The 22,370-nt window shown below is 34.8% G+C and overlaps 2 protein-coding genes and 8 non-coding genes across 12 annotated transcripts in view; 4 read left to right on the top strand and 6 right to left on the bottom strand.

Moving 5' to 3' along the window:
• Nucleotides 1-11,657, bottom strand: part of LOC123673153 (follistatin-related protein 5-like) — a 182,866-nt gene extending 171,209 nt beyond the window's left edge. Inside the window, exons 1-2 of one of the 2 annotated variants that reach the window (XM_045607601.1) lie at nt 11,620-11,657; nt 11,409-11,550 (exon numbers count right to left, since the gene is read on the bottom strand). In XM_045607601.1, coding sequence (XP_045463557.1) covers nt 11,409-11,435 — 27 coding nt within the window. In that variant the 5' untranslated portion in view covers nt 11,436-11,550; nt 11,620-11,657. Of the gene's footprint in view, nt 1-7,526; nt 7,667-11,408; nt 11,551-11,619 lie in introns of those variants that run through there. The other variant, XM_045607602.1, reaches the window with a different exon arrangement.
• Nucleotides 2,907-2,998, top strand: Trnai-uau. Its single transcript is given in 2 exon segments — nt 2,907-2,944; nt 2,963-2,998. It is a non-coding gene; the product is annotated as a tRNA-Ile (tRNA).
• Trnav-cac lies at nt 3,406-3,478 on the top strand. The gene has a single exon. It is a non-coding gene; the product is annotated as a tRNA-Val (tRNA).
• Nucleotides 3,656-3,747, top strand: Trnai-uau. The gene is given in 2 exon segments: nt 3,656-3,693; nt 3,712-3,747. It is a non-coding gene; the product is annotated as a tRNA-Ile (tRNA).
• On the bottom strand, nt 4,986-5,077 carry Trnai-uau. The gene is given in 2 exon segments: nt 4,986-5,021; nt 5,040-5,077. It is a non-coding gene; the product is annotated as a tRNA-Ile (tRNA).
• On the bottom strand, nt 6,164-6,255 carry Trnai-uau. Its single transcript is given in 2 exon segments — nt 6,164-6,199; nt 6,218-6,255. It is a non-coding gene; the product is annotated as a tRNA-Ile (tRNA).
• Nucleotides 9,395-9,486, bottom strand: Trnai-uau. The gene is given in 2 exon segments: nt 9,395-9,430; nt 9,449-9,486. It is a non-coding gene; the product is annotated as a tRNA-Ile (tRNA).
• On the bottom strand, nt 9,668-9,740 carry Trnav-cac. Its single transcript has one exon. It is a non-coding gene; the product is annotated as a tRNA-Val (tRNA).
• A 2,428-nt stretch (nt 11,658-14,085) lies between the features above and the next one.
• On the top strand, nt 14,086-21,695 carry LOC123674147 (lysocardiolipin acyltransferase 1-like). Of its 2 annotated transcripts, XM_045609028.1 has the most exons (7): nt 14,086-14,155; nt 17,440-17,551; nt 18,589-18,695; nt 19,276-19,489; nt 19,670-19,866; nt 20,195-20,379; nt 20,966-21,695. In XM_045609028.1, exons 2-7 carry the CDS (start codon nt 17,494-17,496, stop codon nt 21,318-21,320), a joined length of 1,116 nt encoding a protein of 371 aa, XP_045464984.1. In that variant the 5' UTR covers nt 14,086-14,155; nt 17,440-17,493; the 3' UTR covers nt 21,321-21,695. The 2 variants fall into 2 exon arrangements, with proteins under 2 accessions (XP_045464984.1, XP_045464983.1); XM_045609027.1 differs by lacking the exon at nt 14,086-14,155 and having other exon boundaries at nt 17,337-17,551.
• Nucleotides 21,696-22,203: 508 nt separating this feature from the next.
• Nucleotides 22,204-22,276, bottom strand: Trnaf-gaa. Its single transcript has one exon. It is a non-coding gene; the product is annotated as a tRNA-Phe (tRNA).
• Between the last annotated feature and the right edge of the window lie 94 nt (nt 22,277-22,370).

The following is a 22,370-nucleotide window of genomic DNA, read 5'->3' as shown; positions in this document are numbered from 1 at the left end:
ACACGATAAACCAAAGCCAAAGCAAGGAAAAATACAAAAGTCAACTCGCAAGGTTATGGCAACAGTATTCTGGGATGCGCAAGGTGAAATATTCATTGATTGCCTCCAAAAGGGCCAGACCATTAACTGCGATTATAATATAGCGTTATTGGATCGATTAAAGAATGAAATCGTTAAAAAACGGCCCCATTTGAAGAAAAAAAAGGTGCTGTTTCATCAAGACAATGCGCTGTGTCAAAAATCAATGAAAACAATGGCGAAATTGCATGAATTGGGCTTCGAATTGCTTCTGCATCCACCGTATTCGCCAGATCTGGCCCCCAGCGACTCTTTCCTGTTCTCAGACTTCAAAAGAATGCTCGCTGGAAAGAAATTTAGCGCCAATGAAGAAGTAATCGCCGAAACTGAGGCCTATTTTGAAGCGAAAGACAAATCGTAATACAAAAATGGTATCGAAAAGTTGGAAGATCGCTATAATCGCTGTACCGCCCTCGAAAGCAACTATGTTGAATAATAAAATCGAATTTTTCCAAAAAACAATGTGTTTTACTATGGTAGATCGGGGACTTTTCAATTGTCCTGTCAAAACAATTCTCAAGAGGGAACTCCACCACGTGACATTATCGTGATCTGTAAATATTTTCCGAGAGGAACAGGAATAAAAATTAAGAGTGGTGTTACCAGAACGTTTGAATGATCAATGGACGTTAGGAATATTACAATAATTCCAACTTTCGTCGAAAGGAAGTATCTACTTTATGACTTTTTCTGTTTCGTAATGATTTTGTAGGATTTTTTTTACGAATAATCTTGAAAAACATCAGTGCTGTATAGAGATTCCATATTATCAATTTTTTCACGAAAATCGAAAAGTTACCGAAATTAAATTTTTTTCATCCGAAAAAAATATTGAAATACTACAATATAGAGTATTATTTGAAGAAATTATGTGAAAACCCCATAAAAATCAGTGATTTGAAAGAAGAAATATCTCCAATTTCTTTCCAAACTGAGCAGCCACGTGGTGGTGTTCCCTCTTAAAATGTAAAATTTCCTCAACGGATCTGACACGAATCCCTAATGAAAAAAATAAGACGAGACTTAAACCAATTATTATTCTAGCTACCCGAATCTACCCCACTTGTCCCATTTAATCCGTTGAAAAATTCAATTTTGGTAAAAACCATCTTTGTGTGTCACACCCGCGTGACGTGGTGACCAATCCGAAATGTCGCCCCTCGCGCTGGAACGAGACAGCAAATTTAATTAAAAAAGTTCAAAGAGTCCAATACGAAAAAAGTGTTGCATCGACCGAGGCTTGGTCTTCTCTCGTTCGAATATATGAATATCCTGGTTTTAGTTTTGGCGCTGGCGTTTTATTTGCCAGACCCGTAGATTTATCTGGTGGCTCGAAAACGGCTGCTCTCTGATATCAAATGAAGCGTGGTTGGTAAAACCAATTAAAATTGTACTGCTGGGAAAAAAAGAAGAATTGGATGGCTTGGGAAAGATGCTGATACAGGGTGAGAGGGGCAGAATGCAGTCCTTAGCTTAGGGCCAGTCCATAGAGTAATAAACATAGATAGAGGAAGTATACGCAAAGTTTACATGTCCCCAAAACGCTCTATCAGTGTGACGTCACACACCGCCATTTTTGGTTCTCCTGTCAGTGTTCGGAATCCAAACAAATAAATTGTCATTCAAATTAGTACGGTGTCGTTGGAGGAATTGGCTTATTTTCATGAATAAGAGTATTTGAGGAACGATTTCAGTATTAGTTGATAGACAGAAGGAACGAGGTTAATACCAGTAAGTTTGAATCCTGTATCATTCCCCAGATTTTGTTGAAAGCCGTGTTTATTAGTTGAACTTCAAGTTCGAACTTACTGGCATTAATCTCGTTCCTTCTGTCTATCAATTAATAGTAAAATCGTTCCTTAAATAATCTTATTTATCAAAATAAGCCAATTTCTTCAACGACAACGTACTAATTTGAATGACAATTTGTTTGTTTGGATTCCGAACAGTAACAGGAGAACCAAAAATGGCGGTGTGTGACATCATCACTAATAGGACGTATATCGTCAGGTTACGTTGTCGAATTGTGATATATTTTCAAATCCAAAATTTTACTTTATCATTATGAATGTATATTCTATTGAAAATGAAATATATTTATTTCAGTGATTCCCGATTAAATATCAAATTTGAATATTTGGAATCCGTTATTTTCCCAATTGTCGAATGTATATTAAGCAGAATATTTATAATTTTCTGTATCTATCTGCTGAAATCCAAGTTTGGCAACTTTGCTCTCCTAGTGTCATCGGTTGTTTCACGTCGTTTGGCGCGCTTGAAGTTTGTTTTCTGAATTTCTGATATATTGAGGTATTCATTTCAATATATTTTGAGTTAATATGAAACGTTGATTCACTATGGGACATACGAAGTGCGATCTTTTTAGAAAAATTCTCGAATTGAATGAAATATCGTATTACCGATATGTTTTCATTTCCGCGCACTTCTTATCAAATTTGATAGTTCATGTTGGGGACAAAATTTTCTTACTGAAAATAACATATGCTCTCTATATCTATGTTTATTACTCTGAGGGCCAGTTCCACCGTTCAAAAAGTAAACAATGTTTCCATAATCAATGTTTAGTATCAACCGATGTTTATAAGTTTATAATTTCTACAGCTTTTAACCGATGTTCAGCTGAACAAGAGATATGTTTGACAACATTGCAAAATTTCGACTGTAATCATAGGGAAAAAATAATATTTTCTCAGTCCGGACCTGCGTTATCGAAAAGGACTAAAAGTGAATATTCGGCTTGATCCGTCGGTACCTACTTTAATACTATTACACAATCAGAACTTCTAGTTCAATCTATTCCACTAAGCGCTCCAGTGGCGCAATTGGTTAGCGCACGGTACTTATATGTCAGTAAGCGTGAGCTATGCCGGGGTTGTGAGTTCGAGCCTCACCTGGAGCATAATTTTTTAACGATAATATTGATTTGTGAATATCTGGTTTCCACGCAAACGAAATATAAAACGATTAATTCAAATTTCATTTGAATTTGATTAATAGAAACTCATCATTAAATTTCGATCAAAATGATGTTAATTGATAGAAAAAACGGAAAAAGAATCGCTAAATAAATGAGAACAAAACGTACTAAGAGAACAACAAATATTTGGTGAAAGTTGTTGTTTAATCGAAAGATAATTTAATTCCAATATATTTTTCATTAATAATTTTTTCGATTTCAATTTAGCGTATATATTTTTGAACGAATAAACCTATTATTAATTGAAATTTTGAAGGCTCTCAAATGAAAAAAATTAATAACCATTTTCGATGAATCCGTACCTCATTATTATTAACCATTTCTATTCAGGTTCCGTAGTGTAGTGGTTATCACGTCTGCTTCACACGCAGAAGGTCCCCGGTTCGATCCCGGGCGGAACCAGCTTTTTTTTATAGGTACGTTCATTATCTTTTCGCAAAATAATAAATTGATGACCAAATCGGGAACAATGAACAAGAATAAATTGTTTTCAAAAATTATTTTTAAATGTTGTCATTTTTTAGTTGAAACTTTTTTCTTACATAATCAGAAGTTGTGTATCCGTAGCTTTAACCAAGCGCTCCAGTGGCGCAATTGGTTAGCGCACGGTACTTATAAGTCAGTAAGCGTGAGCGATGCCGGGGTTGTGAGTTCGAGCCTCACCTGGAGCACAATTTTTTCCACGATGAAAAACACTGCTAATTTTACTCTATGATTTATTGATACCTCTGACATCACAAAATATGTGGACTCGTGAAGAAATAATTCAAAAATATGGACAAACAGCATTAGACATCTACTCTATCGAGACGTATCTTTGCCACTGACGTCACTGATGACGTCATGTTGGATGCATTTGCGTTTTGGCGGCCTGTTTGAACTTTAATTTTTTAATCGCTACTTTCTTGATGACGTATCTTAGCAAATACTGTATACAATGGTCAATTCCCAAGTAGGTTAGAATCCTTCATCGCTGGAAACACAATATCGATTCTATTGGAAGTAATCAACGAAAACCAAATCGCGTACAGGATAACTCGACCGGAAAAATCTCCCAATCGGTCCTTTGATTTCGATTCTGGCGACTGATGTCGATCGCACTGATTCCAAATTCCACATGCGAGAACTCCAGGAAATTGAGTTTTTAATATCCGTGTGAACGAACAGTGCAGGTCGCTTTGCGCGCTTCTGTGGAGGTGCCTAAGCCGTCGTTGCAAAAATGAGTTTCCACTTTCGGGGCTTTTCCCGGCCGCGTTTTATTTATGGAAAAACATAAAATGCGACAGCGCTAATACAACTTATCCGCCGAATAAATAATAGCTGTTTATGTGAACACATGTTCCTACGAGAATTAATTGAGGATTTATGGGTTTTTTGGATTAATCCCCGTTCACGCGAACAATGACTGCCTGAGGTTTTGTTCGGATGTAGTTGGTGCTTTAGGAGAAAAAGTTTTCTAGGCGTTTTTATCCTGCTTGTACGTGGGGATTTGGAAGTTTTTGGGTTGGATATTTCAATTGGGCTTAATATGGATAATAACTAAAAATTGGATAGATAAACGAATGAATAAATTTTTTAGTTATGTTATTTGAGCACGTAATCAGTGGATAGTTTCCATTCGCATGAAAATTCATCAAAAATTAGCAAGCAAAAAATTGAAATTCAAAGAGACCGCCAAAACACACATTCACGGAACAAAACGTCATCAGTGACGTCATTTATATTTCCCCTTTTTGGTAAATATATAATGTTCTACCCTAAGCCCATTTCAAAAGAGTTTCAAATGTGGGAGCATATGTCATTTTCATTAAGCAAATTTTGTCCCCAGGTGAAATTTCAGTTAATCGTTTTATATTTCGTTTGCGTGGAAACCAGATATTCACAAATCAATATTATCGTTAAAAAATTATGCTCCAGGTGAGGCTCGAACTCACAACCCCGGCATCGCTCACGCTTACTGACTTATAAGTACCGTGCGCTAACCAATTGCGCCACTGGAGCGCTTAGTGGACTAGATAGAACTAGAAGTTCTGATTGTGTAATATTATTAAAGTAGGTACGTACGGATCAAGCCGAATATTCACTTTTAGTCACTTGTCGATAACGAAGGTCTGGACTGAGGAAATATAATTTTTTTTCCCTATGATTACAGTCGAAATTTTGCAATGTTGTCGAACATATCTCTTCTTTAGCTGAACATCGGTTAAAAGTGGTAGAAATTATAAACTTATAAACATCGGTTAATACTAAACATTGATTATGGAAACAATGTGTACTTTTTGAACGGTGGAACTGGCCCTCAGAGTAATAAACATAGATATAGAGAGCATATGTTATTTTCAGTAAGAAAATTTTGTCCCCAAAATGAACTATCAAATTTGACGTGAAGCGCGCGAAAATGAAAACATATCAGGGATACGATATTTCACTCAATTCGCGAGTTTCTCCACAAAGAACGCACTTCTTATGTCCCATAGTGAATCAATCTGTCATATTAACACAAAAAATATTAAGATAAATACCTAAATATATCAGAAATTCAGAAAACAAACTTCAAGCTTGCCAAACGACGTGAAACAACCGATGACATTAGGAGAGCAATAGTTGCCGAACCTTGGATTTCAGCAGGTAGATACAGAAAATAATGAATATTCTGCATACTATAAACTCGACAATTAGGACAAATATCGGATTCCAATTATTCAAATTTGAATATTCAATTGAGAATCACCCAAATAAATATATTTCATTCCATATAATATACATTCATAACGATATAGTAAAATTGTGGATTTGAAAATATATCACAATCCGACAACGTAATCTTACCATGTTGGGGACATGTAAAAATTGCGTAAACTCCCTCATTTTGATCGAAATTTAATGATAAGTTTCTACAGTGTAAAAAGTTTATATTATATGGATTAAAAATTATGGTACGATAAGCTCTATATATTTATTAATATTTATAATTAATTAAATCTCATTAAATCCAAATGGAATTTTAATTAATAATTTAATATTTCGTCAGCGTGGAAACAAGATATTTAAATTAATTCACAAATGATTATCATCGTTAAAAAATTGTGCTCCAGGTGAGGCTCGAACTCACAACCCCGGCATCGCTCACGCTTACTGACATATAAGTACCGTGCGCTAACCAATTGCGCCACTGGAGCTCTTAGTAAACTAGTTTAAACTAGAAGCTCTGATTGTGTAATAGTATTAATGTAGGTACGTACGGATCAAGTTGAATCTTCACTTTCAGTCACTTGTCGATAACGTAGGTCCGGACTGAGAAAATATTAATTTTTTCTCTATGATTACACTCGAAATTTTGCAACATTTTGCCGAATATATCTCCCGTTTAGCTAAACATCGGTAAAAATCAAGCGGTAGAAATTATAAATATCGGTTAATACTAAACATTGATTATGGAAACAATGTTTACTCCTCAAATTGTGCAAATTAAATGAATGAATATATTTCATTCAATACAATATGCATTCATAATGAAATAGTTAATTTGAAAATATATCACAATCCGACAACGTAACCTATAACCATGTTGGAGACATGTAAAAATTGCGTAAATTCCCTCTATCTATGTTTATTACTCTATGTTGTGGACTATTCTTTTTTCCAATCCAAAATCGATTGACAAAGTTCCCATAACAAAATATCCGAAAACGGCATACGAAATTTCGGAAAACTCGAATAACATGAAAACCACCCTTACAATTCCAACCAAAATCAAATGACTCCATGAGACCCTTAAGGATGACCTACCCTGCAAGTTTCACATTGATTGCTAGAAAATTGTAAACAGCAGTTTGTTCACAACGAAAAAACCAAAAAAGTCGGCATAATTTTCGCCGGATTTGAACTTGTATCTTTGAAATTACGAACTACAGCGCGTTCACAAGAAAGCGTTAACACACATACAAACATACACACTCCAATTTTTCGTTAATTCTGAATTAACTTCCCACTGCTTCGAAAAATAAATGATTGAATTTTGCGGGAGGCGTAAAACAAGAGCCTGTAAACCCTACTTATACGCTTGTTTACCATCAAAACTCTGTCAACCTCCAAAAGTCGTAAACAAAGCCAGCCGGCCCGCAACCTAACCAATCACTCTCACCGTCTACAACCAGAACAAAAGCATCCCTATCTTTACCTTATCATCAACAACACGCAATACCAACAAAAAAAAAGGAAACACAACGAACAATAGAAACAGCAATCAAAACAACAACAGATCCTTATCGTCTAAACAACCACGTCAACCGATACCACGCACCATAACCCCAATTCCAACATCCATACCTACAACCCTAGCCTCACACTCTCCCAAATCAACCACCAACCCCACCACCCCTGATCGCCGAGAACGATAAGAAAAAAAAAACATCAAAGGGCCCGCTCGCAGTGTCACACTTTGACTTACTTTACAAGCCGCCGACGATCGTCGTAACTGTCGGGATTGAAGTCAGTAGAACATGACGTTTCTCTCTCGGCCACGTTTTCTCTCGCTAGACTCTGACACACGGTAGCGTTTACAAGGGCGTCGCGACGTCAACTGAGCGCGGTGGGGTTAGTTTCCGACGTCGTGGTGAACGCTTGGGGTTGCGCGTTTCGGACGTCGCGCTACGTAACGGACCTGCGCGTTGCGAATATCAATAATGAGTGTATCGCGATTGTCCGTCTTCGGTCTTCTTCAGTCGCGGGGATGACGGAAATGTACGCGGTGATGTCTAAGGCAGGGTCGGCGCCGGAGAGGAGGTCGATGGGGCGCTAACCTATTGAAAATATGATTTTTATTTGTCTTCAACTTTTATATTACATTATCTATAAGTATAGAGATACTGCCAATACTTGATTTTGGCAACTACCAAAGGAAACCTTCAGGCAGAGCTGTATACATATAAAGGGTTTTTTTTTTCGAGGTATATAACTTTAAGTTGGCATTACTGTTCAAGATGTTCAATTCATCATGAATAGACCCACGCCTGAACAACGCTTGCAAATAGTGCAATTTTATTTCGAAAATAATGGTTCTGTGCAGAATACGTATCGCGCACTACGTCCATTTTATCGTCGACAAAATCGTCCATCAGAGCAATTAATTCGATTAACCATGGAACGTGTTCGCACCACGTTTACTCTTATTGATAACTCGCATCCCCAGATACGCCGTACGGTGCGTACAGAAGAAGCTATTGCTGCTGTAGAGCGTAGCATTGAGGAAGACCCGAATGAGTCTATCCGCCATCGAGCACAGGAATTGGATCTGTGTCCATCCACTTTATGGAAGATTTTGCGGAAGGATCTTGGTTTGCGTGCTTACAAAATCCAACTCGTGCAAGAATTGAAGCCAAACGATCATCAAGTAAGGCGTAGATTCGTCGAATGGGCCCAAAATGAGATTGCCGTTGTTCCCGATTTTCATAAGCGAATTTTGTTCACCGATGAAGCGCACTTCTGGTTGAATGGCTACGTCAACAAAAAAACTGCCGCATTTGGAGTGAAGCTAATCCTCAAGTGTATGTCGAAACACCTTTACATCCAAAAAAACTGACTGTTTGGTGCGCTTTATGGGCTGGTGGAATCATTAGTCCGTACTTCTTCAAAAACGATGATGACCAGAACGTTACAATCAATGGTGATCGGTATAGAGCCATGATTACTAACTTTTTCATTCCTGAATTGAACAACCATGATGTCCAGGAGCTGTGGTTCCAACAAGACGGCGCAACATGTCACACAGCTCGTGCCACAATCGATTTATTGAAGGACAACATTCGCCGTGTTATTGCCGATATACGGCCACAAATGTTGGAAAAAGTCATCGAAAATTGGACGTCCAGATTGGACTACATCTGAGCCAGCCGTGGCGGTCATAATCCAGAAATCATATTTAAAATGTAATGCCACAAGATTATCTTGCGGATAAATAAAATTCATGTCAATGTAATAATCCATCGTTGTTTTATTGCAATTTAAAGTTCTATAGCTCTAAAAAACACCCTTTTCCATGCACAACCCAAAATACGGATGGCATAACCTTGCCAGTTGATGTTTGAAAAACTGAAAAGTCGTAGCTCCACTAGTTTCAGATATATAGATTATTGAATTATTATTTGAATCACAGAACAGAAAACCTTTGGTACGAATCCCGCCACTGCATAGTAATTAAAATTATTTTTCATCGATATTTCCATATTATTTCCTCACGAGTCAAGATATTTCACGTTGAAAGAGAAAATAATAAACCATAGGCTAAAATTTATAGTGTTTTTCATCTTGAAAAAAATATGCTCCAGGTGAGGCTCGAACTCACAACCCCGGCATCGCTCACGCTTACTGACTTATAAGTACCGTGCGCTAACCAATTGCGCCACTGGAGCGCTTGGATAAAGGCACGGATACACAACTTCTGATTATGTAACAAAAAAAAAACAAGTTTCAACTAAAAAATGATAACATCTAAAGACAAATTTTGAAAACAACCCATTCTTGTTCATAGTTTTCGATTCGATCATCAATTTATTATTCTGCGAAAAGATAATGAACGTAACTAAAAAAAGCTGGTTCCGCCCGGGATCGAACCGGGGACCTTCTGCGTGTGAAGCAGACGTGATAACCACTACACTACGGAACCTTGATATTGTGAATGGCTTTAGTAACTGTTCTAGACCTATTATTAGAGATCAAAATGTTTAATAGTATATTATTCAACGAGCGGTAATGTAGGTCATAACTCACGCAGATGAAGATTGCAGCACGAGCCGCAGGCGAGTGCTGTAATTCATCAAGTGAGTTATGACCATTACCGCAAGTTGAATACTATACTTTATCTACGACTATATCAATAAATACTAAGAAAAAAATACAGAGAGATGGAAACTTAGTGTCACCAATCACAATCGAACTAGCTTCGGCTAGGTCGAATCCAGTGCAGAGTACAGACATAGAACTATATTGAAAACCCTTAATAGTTGCCTATAAAAATGCATTAAAATATACCAAAAAACATTCCTTGTGAACGACGACTTAATGATCTTACTGCTACAAACTCCTTTATATTTTTTTCGGGCAAGTAATTCTGTATGGTAACATTAGCTGTTTGTCTTTTGGAAATGTATGCCAAAATAATATTTCATCTTCACTATCTGAATTAATCGTTTTCAGCAAAACATTCACAATAATTAGATATCAACTTAATTTGAAAACGTCAAAATTATTAAAGTGACATTGCCTCGGACCTTCCTCCCCTCAATAACAATAATGGAATGTTCCCTTTCGGCCAATCGAATAGCAGCAGAGAAGTATAGAAGCACAGATCCATATTTTCCGATTTATTATAGTGAGTTATAGTAGTGAGTTATTATAACTCACGATGTTTGTTAATAGATACTATTAATTGCTCAAAAGCAGTTGAATAATGAATATATAATTCAATAGGAGTAGATAAAATTATATTATATGATAAGTTTTTATCTCTACTCAAGAAGCAACAATCATATCACGTGAAACGAAACTTAATTTTTAAGGATAGGATAATCATGTGAAATTATTTTTCTTACGATGTTCGGAAAAAGATCGAAACAGAATAAAAAATTATTCCAAGAAAGAATTCACAAGAATAATACGTCACTGCAATAATAACCGACCAGACAAAGAACCTAACAAAAATTGGTTGTTTCAAATGTACCGAATGAAATTAAGAAAAAGTGCAAACTGTCATTGTAACGAAACTGGAAAAACTTGGGAGCAATGCCAGCTAAAATCAGGAATAATTCATTCCTTCCTTTGTTCGAAGCTGGGAGAATTTCTTCTTCTTCTGTCCAGACAGTCGGTAAATAACATGAAACTTCCATATTCATTATAACGTCGTTGTGTAGAAAGTCTAGGAGAAGGCTAAAGGAGAGTAATTTTGTTTGGAAAACTTGACAGTCGAGCAGAGGATATTAAACATCGAATCATCCTCTCTCTGAAAACAATGAGATACAACGGGGATAAATGTTGTTATTCAAAAAAAAGCTTTTCCAATTGCTTGAAGGAAGAAGTGAAGTTTGTGGAAAGCATTATTGAGCCACTGAAGTTCACAAAACCTTCTATAACGAATATATCGTGGAAAAACGTTCAAATGGATGGCAATAAATAATATTCACATGAAATTTTAATATAATTATTCATTTTCTACTTTCAATGCTACAAAATCATAGCAATAAGTTTCGAATAGAAGTTCAGCCTATGCTTCTTCTGCGCTACTGCGCATGAAAATTAAATTAATATTAATATTAAATTAATAATAATCAAATCTTACCTTTTTTTGAGCTTCGGCAATGTTCATCCAGCTTTGCGTTTGGATTCATAAATGATGAAATTATTCAGAAATTGTACAAATTTTCTCTTGTTCGTTGGTTCTAATTCAGGCTGCATCTCATTAAATATTCTGCATGTTCTCACTAAAATTTGATAGCATTAGCTCTGAAAAATTAACAATTTTCTCAAAACTTCATTTTTATAATTATTACCTTCCATTTGAATCGTCTTTCAATCAAATCTCCATCAATAAATTCAAGATTAATTTACAATCGATGTCTGTTGTCAGAATATCATAATTTACATGTTCTATGACTTTTCATGGATATCTACCAAATACAAATTGTAACTTAATAATATGACAATTGATATGAAAACTTTCAATTCGAAAACGTCACAAATTAGGTATAGGAATATGTTATATCGTTTGAAAGGAAATTTCAAATACATCCCATAATATACAGGTCATTCCATTTGAAAAAACGCACTTTTTATCGTTTAAGTTTATCTCGCTAAACATTCACATTTTTAACAACCCTAACGTATTTGGTTACAGGTATCTAAATGGATATTGGTAGGTAATCCATACTCGAAATTTTTGCTTTTTAGGAATAATTGATATTCAATTGAAGCTGATTTGCACGAAAAAAAAGTGAAAAAAAGAAATTGGTCATAAACATTAGAGTGATTACTTACCGATACAAAATAAAATTTAACTCAATCGTATATCTGTTTACCCAAAAATATTGGGTAATTTTTTCGATATTCTGCTTGAATTTTCCAGGGTTCTGATAAGAAGATCAACACAAATTTTTATCAAAATTTGAAATTGTTATTTTATATGTATTAGCTAATTTTTTAACTAGGTCTGATCAGTTGTCACAGAAATATATTTTTCTGCTCGAATGGTCTCTTGTTCTGGTCACACGATTAACTTTAAATTTTTCAAAAAATTGAAATTGTTCCTTCACATCTCAAGAAGAAGTACATAATTCCATTGAAGTCTTTCACCATCATTCAATATTTTACATATATATTACTAAATTTCCATAATTGCAAAGCTTTTGAACTACTCTATGATATTTAGAGTGACATTCACTTTTAATTGTCATTAAAATCAGTCTAAATTCACTCAACATGTTTTAATATCAACACTTCATCATCATCCATTTTTCCTTTCAAAATTTCAGTGAAAAAACAACAAAATGGGCATTTGGGACACCATAACTGATTTGGACAACTACAAGCAACCTCCATTTATGTTCATCCTTTGGTGGTCATTCCTCATCAAAGACGTGGTACCTGATATTGGAGGAGGTGGAGGTGGAGGTGGAGGAGCACCACCGCCTGTAGAAGATGCACCAGCTTAAAGAAACAAATAATGAAAAGGTGAATAAGGAAGATTTTGCTCCATTGTTTTTGGAAATACACGAATAGTCCTCGCAATTTGTATTTTATTTTTGCTTCCAAGTCTCTAAATTTATTGTTGGTTATTTTTCCACCAATTGGAGTTAATAGCTCGTTCTTGTCGTTGTTCTATGACGTTATAGAAGACTTAATCGAACTCTTGCTATAAGTCTATGACTATTCTCTATGGAACAATTATATCAGGTTGGAGAAAAATTAATTTCGTATATTTCTATGAATATATAAAGTGTTACAATCATCTAATTCATAATGCCCCCCTCATAGAAGCCCTTTTTCCTATTGGAAAAAAGGAAAGACCAATTTTCAGACCTCTATTGGGGCCAAATTGGTATCTCCAAGAGCTTTAGCCATTAAAAAATGAATGTGAAAAAATATCAGTGATACGATATTTCATTAAATTCGCGAGTTTCTGCATAAAGAACGCACTTCTTATGTCCCATAGTGAATCAACGTTTCATATTTACTCAAAATATATTGAAATAAATACCTAAATATATCAGAAATTCAGAAAACAAACTTCGAGCGCGCCAAACTCGACGTGAGACAACCGATGACACTAGAAGAGCAAAAGTTGCCAAACCTTGGATTTCAGCAGGTAGATACAGAAAATAATGAATATTCTGCTTATTATAAATTCGAGAATTAGAAAAGAGATGGGATTCCAAATATTCAAATTTGCATATTAAATCGGGAATCACACGAATAAATATATTTCATTCAATATAATATGCATTCATAACGATATAGTAAAATTGTGGATTTGAAAATATAGCACAATCCAAAAACGTAATCTAACCATGTTGGTTACTCCCTATATCTATGCTTATTACTCTATGGACCAGAGTTATGACACTTCCATAGAAGAAAATCAAATCATCGATAACTCAACCCATAGATACAAAACCATTGATCTTAAGAAAAACAATCCGTATTTCCAACTGTATTCAAGCTACTAAGGTTGACCTAACAGTCTCAAATTCGATATTATACATCCTCCAAAGTATTGACCACATCATTTCGATACCAGAAGCCCCCACGGTGACACTCAATCAAATTAATTGACAACAAATTAGCCTCAAACACGAAATCCTAGAGGGGGTAGTCAAATGGGCACGTGGTGCCAAAAACGGCACAGACTGAGGCGCAATTCGACCAACGTTATACTGATCGTAATGATGGGGGCCAGATCGAACATCATAATAGGATAAAGCCAGTTGGCTCGGAAAATACACTTATAGGGCTTCCAGTATAGCGATCTTCGATAGAAACTAGTTCAGTAGTGAATTGGGAAGACGTGCTCGCTCTCCATTATCTGGAATTGTAAGTATTGTTGCGATATTGTCTACTCTCCCAAAGCCCGGATGATATTTCCTGATCTTTATGCCTCTATCGGGCGTCTAGATTGAATTCGGGGTTTATACCGTGGTATAATTGCGTTATTCGTGTTCTCATATTTGTTTTACAATTGGCATTAGGACAGTATGTGAGAATCGATAAAATATGGTGTTTGTGTAGTGGAATATATTCCTTAGGTTGTGAAAAAATTATTTGATTTTATATTTAGACCGTGATCGTTGTGATATTCGATGGTATAAAACTACGAAAAACAACTTGGTGCCATGACAATTTGAACTGGTCTATGGAATAACTCGCAATGCATAGAATACGTTAATCTTGAAATAACCGAACGGTTAATTTCTCAGAGTAATAAACATATTACTCTATGTTTTTGGGTGTTTTTTTTTCGAGGTATATAACTTTAAGTTGACATTACTGTTCAAGATGGCGACCGATTTAACAGCTGTCAAGTGATTTATTCTCGGTTTGGTTTGGAAATTCACCATGAATAGACTCACGCCTGAACAACGCTTGCAAATAGTGCAATTTTATTTCGAAAATAATGTTTCTGTGCGGAATACGTATCGCGCACTACGTCCATTTTATTTGTTGGCTACGTCAACAAACAAAACTGCCGCATTTGGATTGAAGCTAATCCTCAAGTGTATGTCGAAACACCGTTACATCCAGAAAAACTGACTGTTTGGTGCGCTTTATGGGCTGGTGGAATCATTGGTCCGTACTTCTTCAAAAACGATGATGGCCAGAACGTTACAGTCAATGGTGATCGGTATAGAGCCATGATTACTAACTTTTTCATTCCTGAATTGAACAACCATGATGTCCAGGAGCTGTGGTTCCAACAAGACGGCGCAACATGTCACACAGCTCGTGCCACAATCGATTTATTGAAAGACACGTTTGGTGACCGCCTAATTTCACGTTTTGGACCTGTGAATTAGCCTCCAAGATCTTGTGATTTAACACCGCTAGACTCCTTTCTGTGGGGCTATGTAAAGTCATTGGTCTATGCGGATAAGCCACAAATCCCTGACCATTTGGAAGACAACATTCGCCATGTTATTGCAGATATACGGCCACAAATGTTGGAAAAAGTCATCGAAAATTGGACGTCCAGATTGGACTACATCCGAGCCAGCCGTGGCGGTCATATGCCAGAAATCATATTAAAAATGTAATGCCACAAGATTATCTTGCGGATAAATAAAATTCATGTCAATCGAATAATCAAACGTTGTTTTATTACAATTTAAAGTTCTATAGCTCTAAAGAAAAACACCCTTTATTTAATTTAAATGGGATGATTAACAAACAACATATAAAGCATTGAAATAAATCGAAAAATACGAATTTACATTTTCCCCAACATATTAATAAACCATAGTGTAAAATCTTCAGTGTTTTTCCTTTGTAGCTCCAATTTAGGAACACCCTCTATTATTCAAGAACAGACCTTCCTATCGGATAGTAAGCCATCGATCGTTTATTACTCCTTCAATTGTCTGAAGGATAAGAAAACATCGTTACTGAAATGACCCGATCAAAATTGACATCTAAGACGTAGGTACTGATGATGTTGAATGTCTCATTAAGCAAGCTCCAATCTGCTTTCAGAAAATAGGGGGATCAGTTGAGAGAATAGCCAATTAGTTCACTGAGCGCTGTAATCAGTAATAGTTCAGACAACGAGATTGGTAGAAGGACGTATATACAGGGTGATTCTTAAAGTTAGGGATTGAACTTAACCGTAGTTTCCTCTCTTGGAATAATAAAGGGTGTTTTTTTAGAGCTATAGAATTTTAAATTGCAATAAAACAGCGATGGATTATTCGATTGACATGAATTTTATTTATCCGCAAGATAATCTTGTGGCATTACATTTCAAATATGATATCTGGCATATGACCGCCACGGCTGGCTCGGATGTAGTCCAATCTGGACGTCCAATTTTCGATGACTTTTTCCAACATTTGTGGCCGTAGATCGGCAATAACACGGCGAATGTTGTATTCCAAATGGTCAAGGGTTTGTGGCTTATCCGTATAGACCAATGACTTTACATAGCCCCACAGAAAGTAGTCTAGCGGTGTTAAATCACAAGATCTTGGAGGCCAATTCACAGGTCCAAAACGTGAAATTAGGCGGTCGCCAAACGTGCCTTTCAATAAATCGATTGTGGCACGAGCTGTGTGACATGTTGCGCCGTCTTGTTGGAACCACAGCTCATGGACTTCATGGTTGTTCAATTCAGGAATGAAAAAGTTAGTAATCATGGCTCTATACCGATTATTGACTGTAACGTTCTGGCCATCATCGTTTTTGAAGAAGTATGGATCAATGATTCCACCAGCCCATAAAGCGCACCAAACAGTCAGTTTTTCTGAATTGTTTCGATTTATAGTGATTTGATTTATGTTTCTATTTCAAAAAAATTGATATTTTCGGTTCTTTTATACAATAAGTTTAATAAATGAAGCTGTTTTTGGAAAGGTTCCTTCTCATTTCATCATTTTTTCATTGATGTGCACACTAGACAATAAAACGGCTAAAAATCAAGTAGCTTGATATGATTCAAGTATAATGAATAAATACTTGACTTGAGATTGAAAAACTACCAATTGACTTGAATTCAAGTCAATCGCAAGCCAAGAAGCTTGAAAATCAAGCCAAGCCGTAAATCCCTACCCTAGTCTTTCAGATGGAAAATTCGAACTCGATTACAGAGCCATCTGTTACAATTCGTGACAAATTGTTCGTGCAAAACTTCTGTAGGTATTTTTGTCGTAGAATACTAATCTGCAATAAAAAATAGGGGTTTGATTTGAAATTCCAAAGTTGACGCCCGTATTCCCTCATGGGGGAATTAAACGGAAGAGGTTCTGGCATAAGTGGAGGCCCCCTCAAAATCTTTAACCTTTTATTCGAAACATTTTTCCGAAAAATGTTTCTTTATCGAGATTTTTGACTGATTCAACTAAAAAAAAATTTCCAGTAGGTATCCATCAGAACCACTCTTATTTTATTCGTTTATTCTCGAAAATAATCTACCAAAACTGATTAATTCAATTAACCGAAACTCCCCTATTAGTTCAGCTATACGCAAGGCCTGTCATGAACAGTTTTCCCGATTTGCCCGATAGGAGTCTGGGAAAATCAATACATCTCCATGGACCAGATCTGGAATTTTCATTCGGGACACAAGGCTGCAAGATGCCAGTGCGACTCAAGTTCATTTTTCTTTGCAGAAAATGTCGACAAGATGAATTGGCCGTAAATATGTGACATTTCGTTTAGTAAAAATGGCAAGTTTTGTTGGGTTCTTGTACTGCTTTTGTTGCTACTTCACAATTTTAGCAGGTATGTGCATCTTTTGATTCATAGCTTTCTAATTTATGTTTCTAGATCGCGTAGGATTGAAAACATATGTGAATACAAAATGAATGAACGCTTGTTTTTTTTAATTTAATTTTTATACATCGATTGCTCGACAAAATTGTAGCTTTATATTCGATGACATAATAGGCATTTACTAGTATAAGGAAAGAGAAAAAAGCACTGATTTGTAGTCAGAATAGTACTGTATATAGGTATATCTCCAAGGGCGCAATACGCTCTATTAGTGATGACGTCACACACCGCCATTTCAGTTCTCCTGTCAGTGTTCGGAATCCAAACAAACAAATTGTCATTCAAATTAGTACGTTGTCGTTGAAGAAATTGGCTTATTTTGATAAATAAGGTTATTTAAGGAACGATTTTACTATTAATTGATAGACAGAAGGAACGAGATTAATGCCAGTGTGTTCGAACTTGAAGTTTAATTAATAAACACCGTTTTTCACAAAATCTGGGGAATGATACAGGATTCAAACTTACTGGTATTAACCTAGGTCCTTCTGTCTATCAATTACTACTGAAATCGTTCATCAAATACTCTTATTTATGAAAATAAGCCAATTCCTTCAACGACACCGTACTAATTTGAATGACAATTTATTTGTTTGGATTCCGAACACTGACAGGAGAACCAAAAATGGCGGTGTGTGACGTCACACTAATAGAGCGTATTGACGCATGAAAGACCAGCTCTCAAAAGCTCCTGACGTCATATCAGCGTTCTGCTCATATTTTGGTTTATTTTTTTCTGATGATGCGATCTACACTATAATACATAAAGCTAATAATTGTAATTTTTTATTGATTTGCAAAAGTTCAACTCGATCGGATCTGTTGAAAGGAAATGTCGATTTTCTTGAACATCATACCAAAACTAAAAAAAAAAATTAACTAAAAGTAAAATTTTATTTTAATAACATGAAGTAAGTTATTATTTTTTTCGTATCTTCGAAGATTAGTTTCTAATTCATTATTCATAGAAGAATTATTTGTTTCAGGCTATTTCTGTTTATATTGTCCTTTATTGCCAGTTCTATTTATTTCCAATAAACTTTATAGATGTATTACTGACATCATCTTTACATTCTGGCAATATTACGCTACTGTAAGTACAAACTCATTAGTCTATCCCTATATTAACTTGGCAGTTGAATATTGCTCATATTTCAGCTCAGTCTCAACTGTCAATAAACTACAAAACAAAAACTATTAATATAATGTTTATCAATGAAAAAAATAAAAAAGTGATAAATTTAGTACAATAAATATTTAAATAAAGGTACACTCAAAAAGTACATATCCTGTTCTGCTTCATTTCAAATTTCATTATTTTAAATTGTTTTGTAGGTCTGTAATATTCTTTTATTCGATCTCCTGATACAGTAGTTAGGTATAACAGACTAGTACGCGCCGTAGATCTACCTTGTAGGTAGATCAATATATCCCATAGATCAATAGGTAGGTAGATCAATAAAGCTCATAGATCTACCTTGTAGGTAGATCAATTTTGCTCATAGATCTACCTTGTAGGTAGATCAATGTTGCCCACAGATCTAACTTGTAGGTAGATCAATGTTGCCCATAGATCCACAACAGATGATAACTTGATATTGATTTTCAAATTCTCTAAACAATGAGAGAAATTTCAATAAAAGAACTCTCTTTGAGGTGGACTCTTTTTTTAGGCTTTACTTGGGTTTCTTATAAGATGCAAAATCGAAGTAACAGGAGATGCTATCAATGCAGATGAAACTGCTATTTTAGTAATGAATCACAGGACTAGAACTGACTGGAATTTTTTATGGCCAGCACTTTATCACGCAATCGAAGGAAAGAACAAATATAAATATTCGACAAAATTCATGCTGAAAGATATGATCAGGCATGTACCAGGACCTGGTGAGGATTTAGAAATAGATTGGTAGCTTTTAAGAAAAATTTTGATTAGGTGAAAATTATTTAATTCAAATCAAGAATAGTGGGATAGGCAGTTCAAAAAACACTTTAAACATCACGAATGTTCCGAAACTCAATTTACATTCTATTTTCTTCAATTATATTCCTTCTTATACTTTACAGGGTGGGTTATGCAACTTACATTATCGATGTTCATCAAGAGATGTTGGATTTTTGACAGAAAAATTTTAGAAGAATTCTGTGGATATTTATCAGCTCTATCGTATAAATGCAGCATTCTCATTTTCCCAGAGGGTACTGACTTTACTGAAAAGACAAAAAAGAAGAGTGATGAGTATGCAAAGAAGAATAATTTACAGGTAGATATATATAATTTTCATATTTTTGCTCAACAAAAAAAAAGTTTTTTGTTTAGAAAAACTATGGGAATTATCATCCAAAAGGATGAGGAAGAAAATAATTTGCCTTACCCCATCAATTATGCCAACTCAATATCCTTAATTATACAGGGTGATTTACCACTGGATTATTTATACAATTTTTATGAGCAAAATACGAATTTCAAAATATTCATAAATATATTTTCTGAGTATTCACTTTTTCTCCACAAAATCATACAATTTATCCTTTAATAAAAGTTTAATCACCCTATATATTTCAAAATAAACATCCATTCGAATTTTTAAGCTATTCAAATATGTCTTGCATCCGAGAACAACAGGATTTGCTTTTTTAAGCAATAAATTACTAGAAGAAAAATGTTTGGGAGCTGTCTATGATATAACAATTTTTTATATGGATTGTGTACCTCAAAATGAGAATATACTACTACGTGGTAATTTTCCAAGACAGATTAAAGTTCATCTAGACAGGTAATTTCCAATACTATCTATGTAAGAATTTCAAACTCACAAATACAATTCTAAAGAATTGAGGAAAAAATTATAAAAGCACTGAATTGAATTCAGCTTGTTCAAATTTTTATTATAGCAATTTTTCAAAAAATTTGGTCTTCTTAACCCAAATCTGAAGTCAAACATAATAACTTCATACTGTGAACAGAATTACATTTATCCATTTTTTCAAAAATTTTCATTAAAAATCGGTATCGATCATCATTATTTCCAGTCCGCTAATGAATAACGTACAAAACCTGTTCTAATTCGTCCCTGTCCTTTTTTAGCTAGTTCATTAAAATTCCGAAAGAGGAAGCTTTATATTAATGAATATTTGCATAGTATTGCTACTCCTTCCTAGATGGCGCTGATGAATCTTAAATTGAATTTGATCGACGCGATGTTTTCCTACTAATCTTTATAAAAAATAGTATACCTACTTAAGTAGTTAAGTTAAACGTAAAAGAAGCCCATCCAGATACTGACCTTACCTAGCTTATTTTATAAAAAAAATTCAGTACGAATATTTCGAGAAATCTATAATTTTAATGAATTTCCCCAGATATCCAGCGGATGACTTACCTCAATCAGAAGATGGCCTAAAAAAATTCCTGGAAGATCTCTGGTCCAAAAAAGAAAGACTGCTTGAAAACTATCACAACAACCCGAATTTCAAAAATGGTAAAATACTAAAATGCAAAAATGTTACTTCACTGCGTATCGCCTTTGTATTCTGGAATTTACTTCTGATTATTTCAGCTCTATCATTCGTTTATGTTCACCTTTTCAGAGTAGTTTGTTTGCTGCATTCCTTCTTTCTGATTTCAATCAATTGCTTTTTTCCTAGTGGATTTCAGTTTTTCGAAATAAAAATTTATGAATTGAGGAGAAATATATGGAGATCTAATTTTTGGTGATAGGAGTTGATTGAAAATTAATGCAACTGTAGATGAAGTGTGTTATAATTATTCAAAAGTCATATCATTGTATATAAGCTATATAGCTTCTGAAATAAGGTGAATTCATGTGCCAATGAATGTAGAAAAATGATGAGTAGCTTCTTCAAATACAGTAAGAAATGAATATGCATTTCTTGTTGTTTCTAAGAACTGAATTTGATTTGAAAAATATTGTGTGAATATATTTTTCAAGAGTTGAAAAGTAAAAATTATATTATAACTATAATGTAATATGTATAAGAAAAATTAAATTTGAATAAATAGGTATTTAAGCACTCGATGAAATCCAAACGTAAATGTACTTTTCTGTGAAATATATATTATTGTATTGTATTGTTTTCTATTGCCATTGCCTCTTTTCCCAAAAGAATATACCTGGAGGTACGTATCTATCTAAACAGGGCCTTTTTTTTGGACATTTGTCGAAATTCTGTGGTAAAATTTATTTGGATAATTTTTTCCTGAATTGAATAACTCCATATCCTATAAATAAAAGCAGCACAAGTCACTTCAGATTTACTTTCAATATACCGGCAAAAAATCTAAAATAAATCTTTAGTTGGTGTAGGTGAGGAAGAAGTTTTTGTTATTTATTTATCACAGCCCTTGAATACTTAATTCCGAAGAACTGGCACTAAAGTAAAATTTTCATAACAGTTAAAAAAGCAATAAAAATTTCTTGAGTACCTACATTCTTTTTAATTTACATTCACAAATAAATTCCCAAATTTCATCTTGAAAATTTCTTTCTCTGGAGTTTCAGTAAATATTAAAATTTTGTTTTTTGATTAATTGATATATATGAAATTCAAATTCTCCTCGCCAAATGAAAAAAAAAGACTGCCGAAACCCGGGATCGAACCAGGGACCTTTAGATCTTCAGTCTAACGCTCTCCCAACTGAGCTATTTCGGCTTGTGTTAAAGTAAGTGAGCTTTGTAAAATACATCATAACCATATGAAGTCGATAATTTTTTAAAAGTACCATACCCTGTTTTCTAAATTCCTA

The sequence above is a fragment of the Harmonia axyridis genome, chromosome 2 (assembly GCF_914767665.1).
Source record: "Harmonia axyridis chromosome 2, icHarAxyr1.1, whole genome shotgun sequence".
Taxonomy (NCBI): Eukaryota; Metazoa; Arthropoda; class Insecta; order Coleoptera; family Coccinellidae; genus Harmonia; species Harmonia axyridis.
This window is presented reverse-complemented; position numbering and strand designations above follow the sequence as displayed.

Coding starts and splice junctions, on each gene's coding strand:
- LOC123674147 (XM_045609028.1), top strand. CDS start 17,494: ATGGCAAGTTTTGTTGGGTTCTTGTACTGCTTTTGTTGCTACTTCACA. Junction 19,490..19,669: donor CAGGCATGTACCAGGACCTG/GTGAGGATTTAG, acceptor TATACTTTACAG/GGTGGGTTATGCAACTTACA. Junction 19,867..20,194: donor CAAAGAAGAATAATTTACAG/GTAGATATATAT, acceptor CGAATTTTTAAG/CTATTCAAATATGTCTTGCA.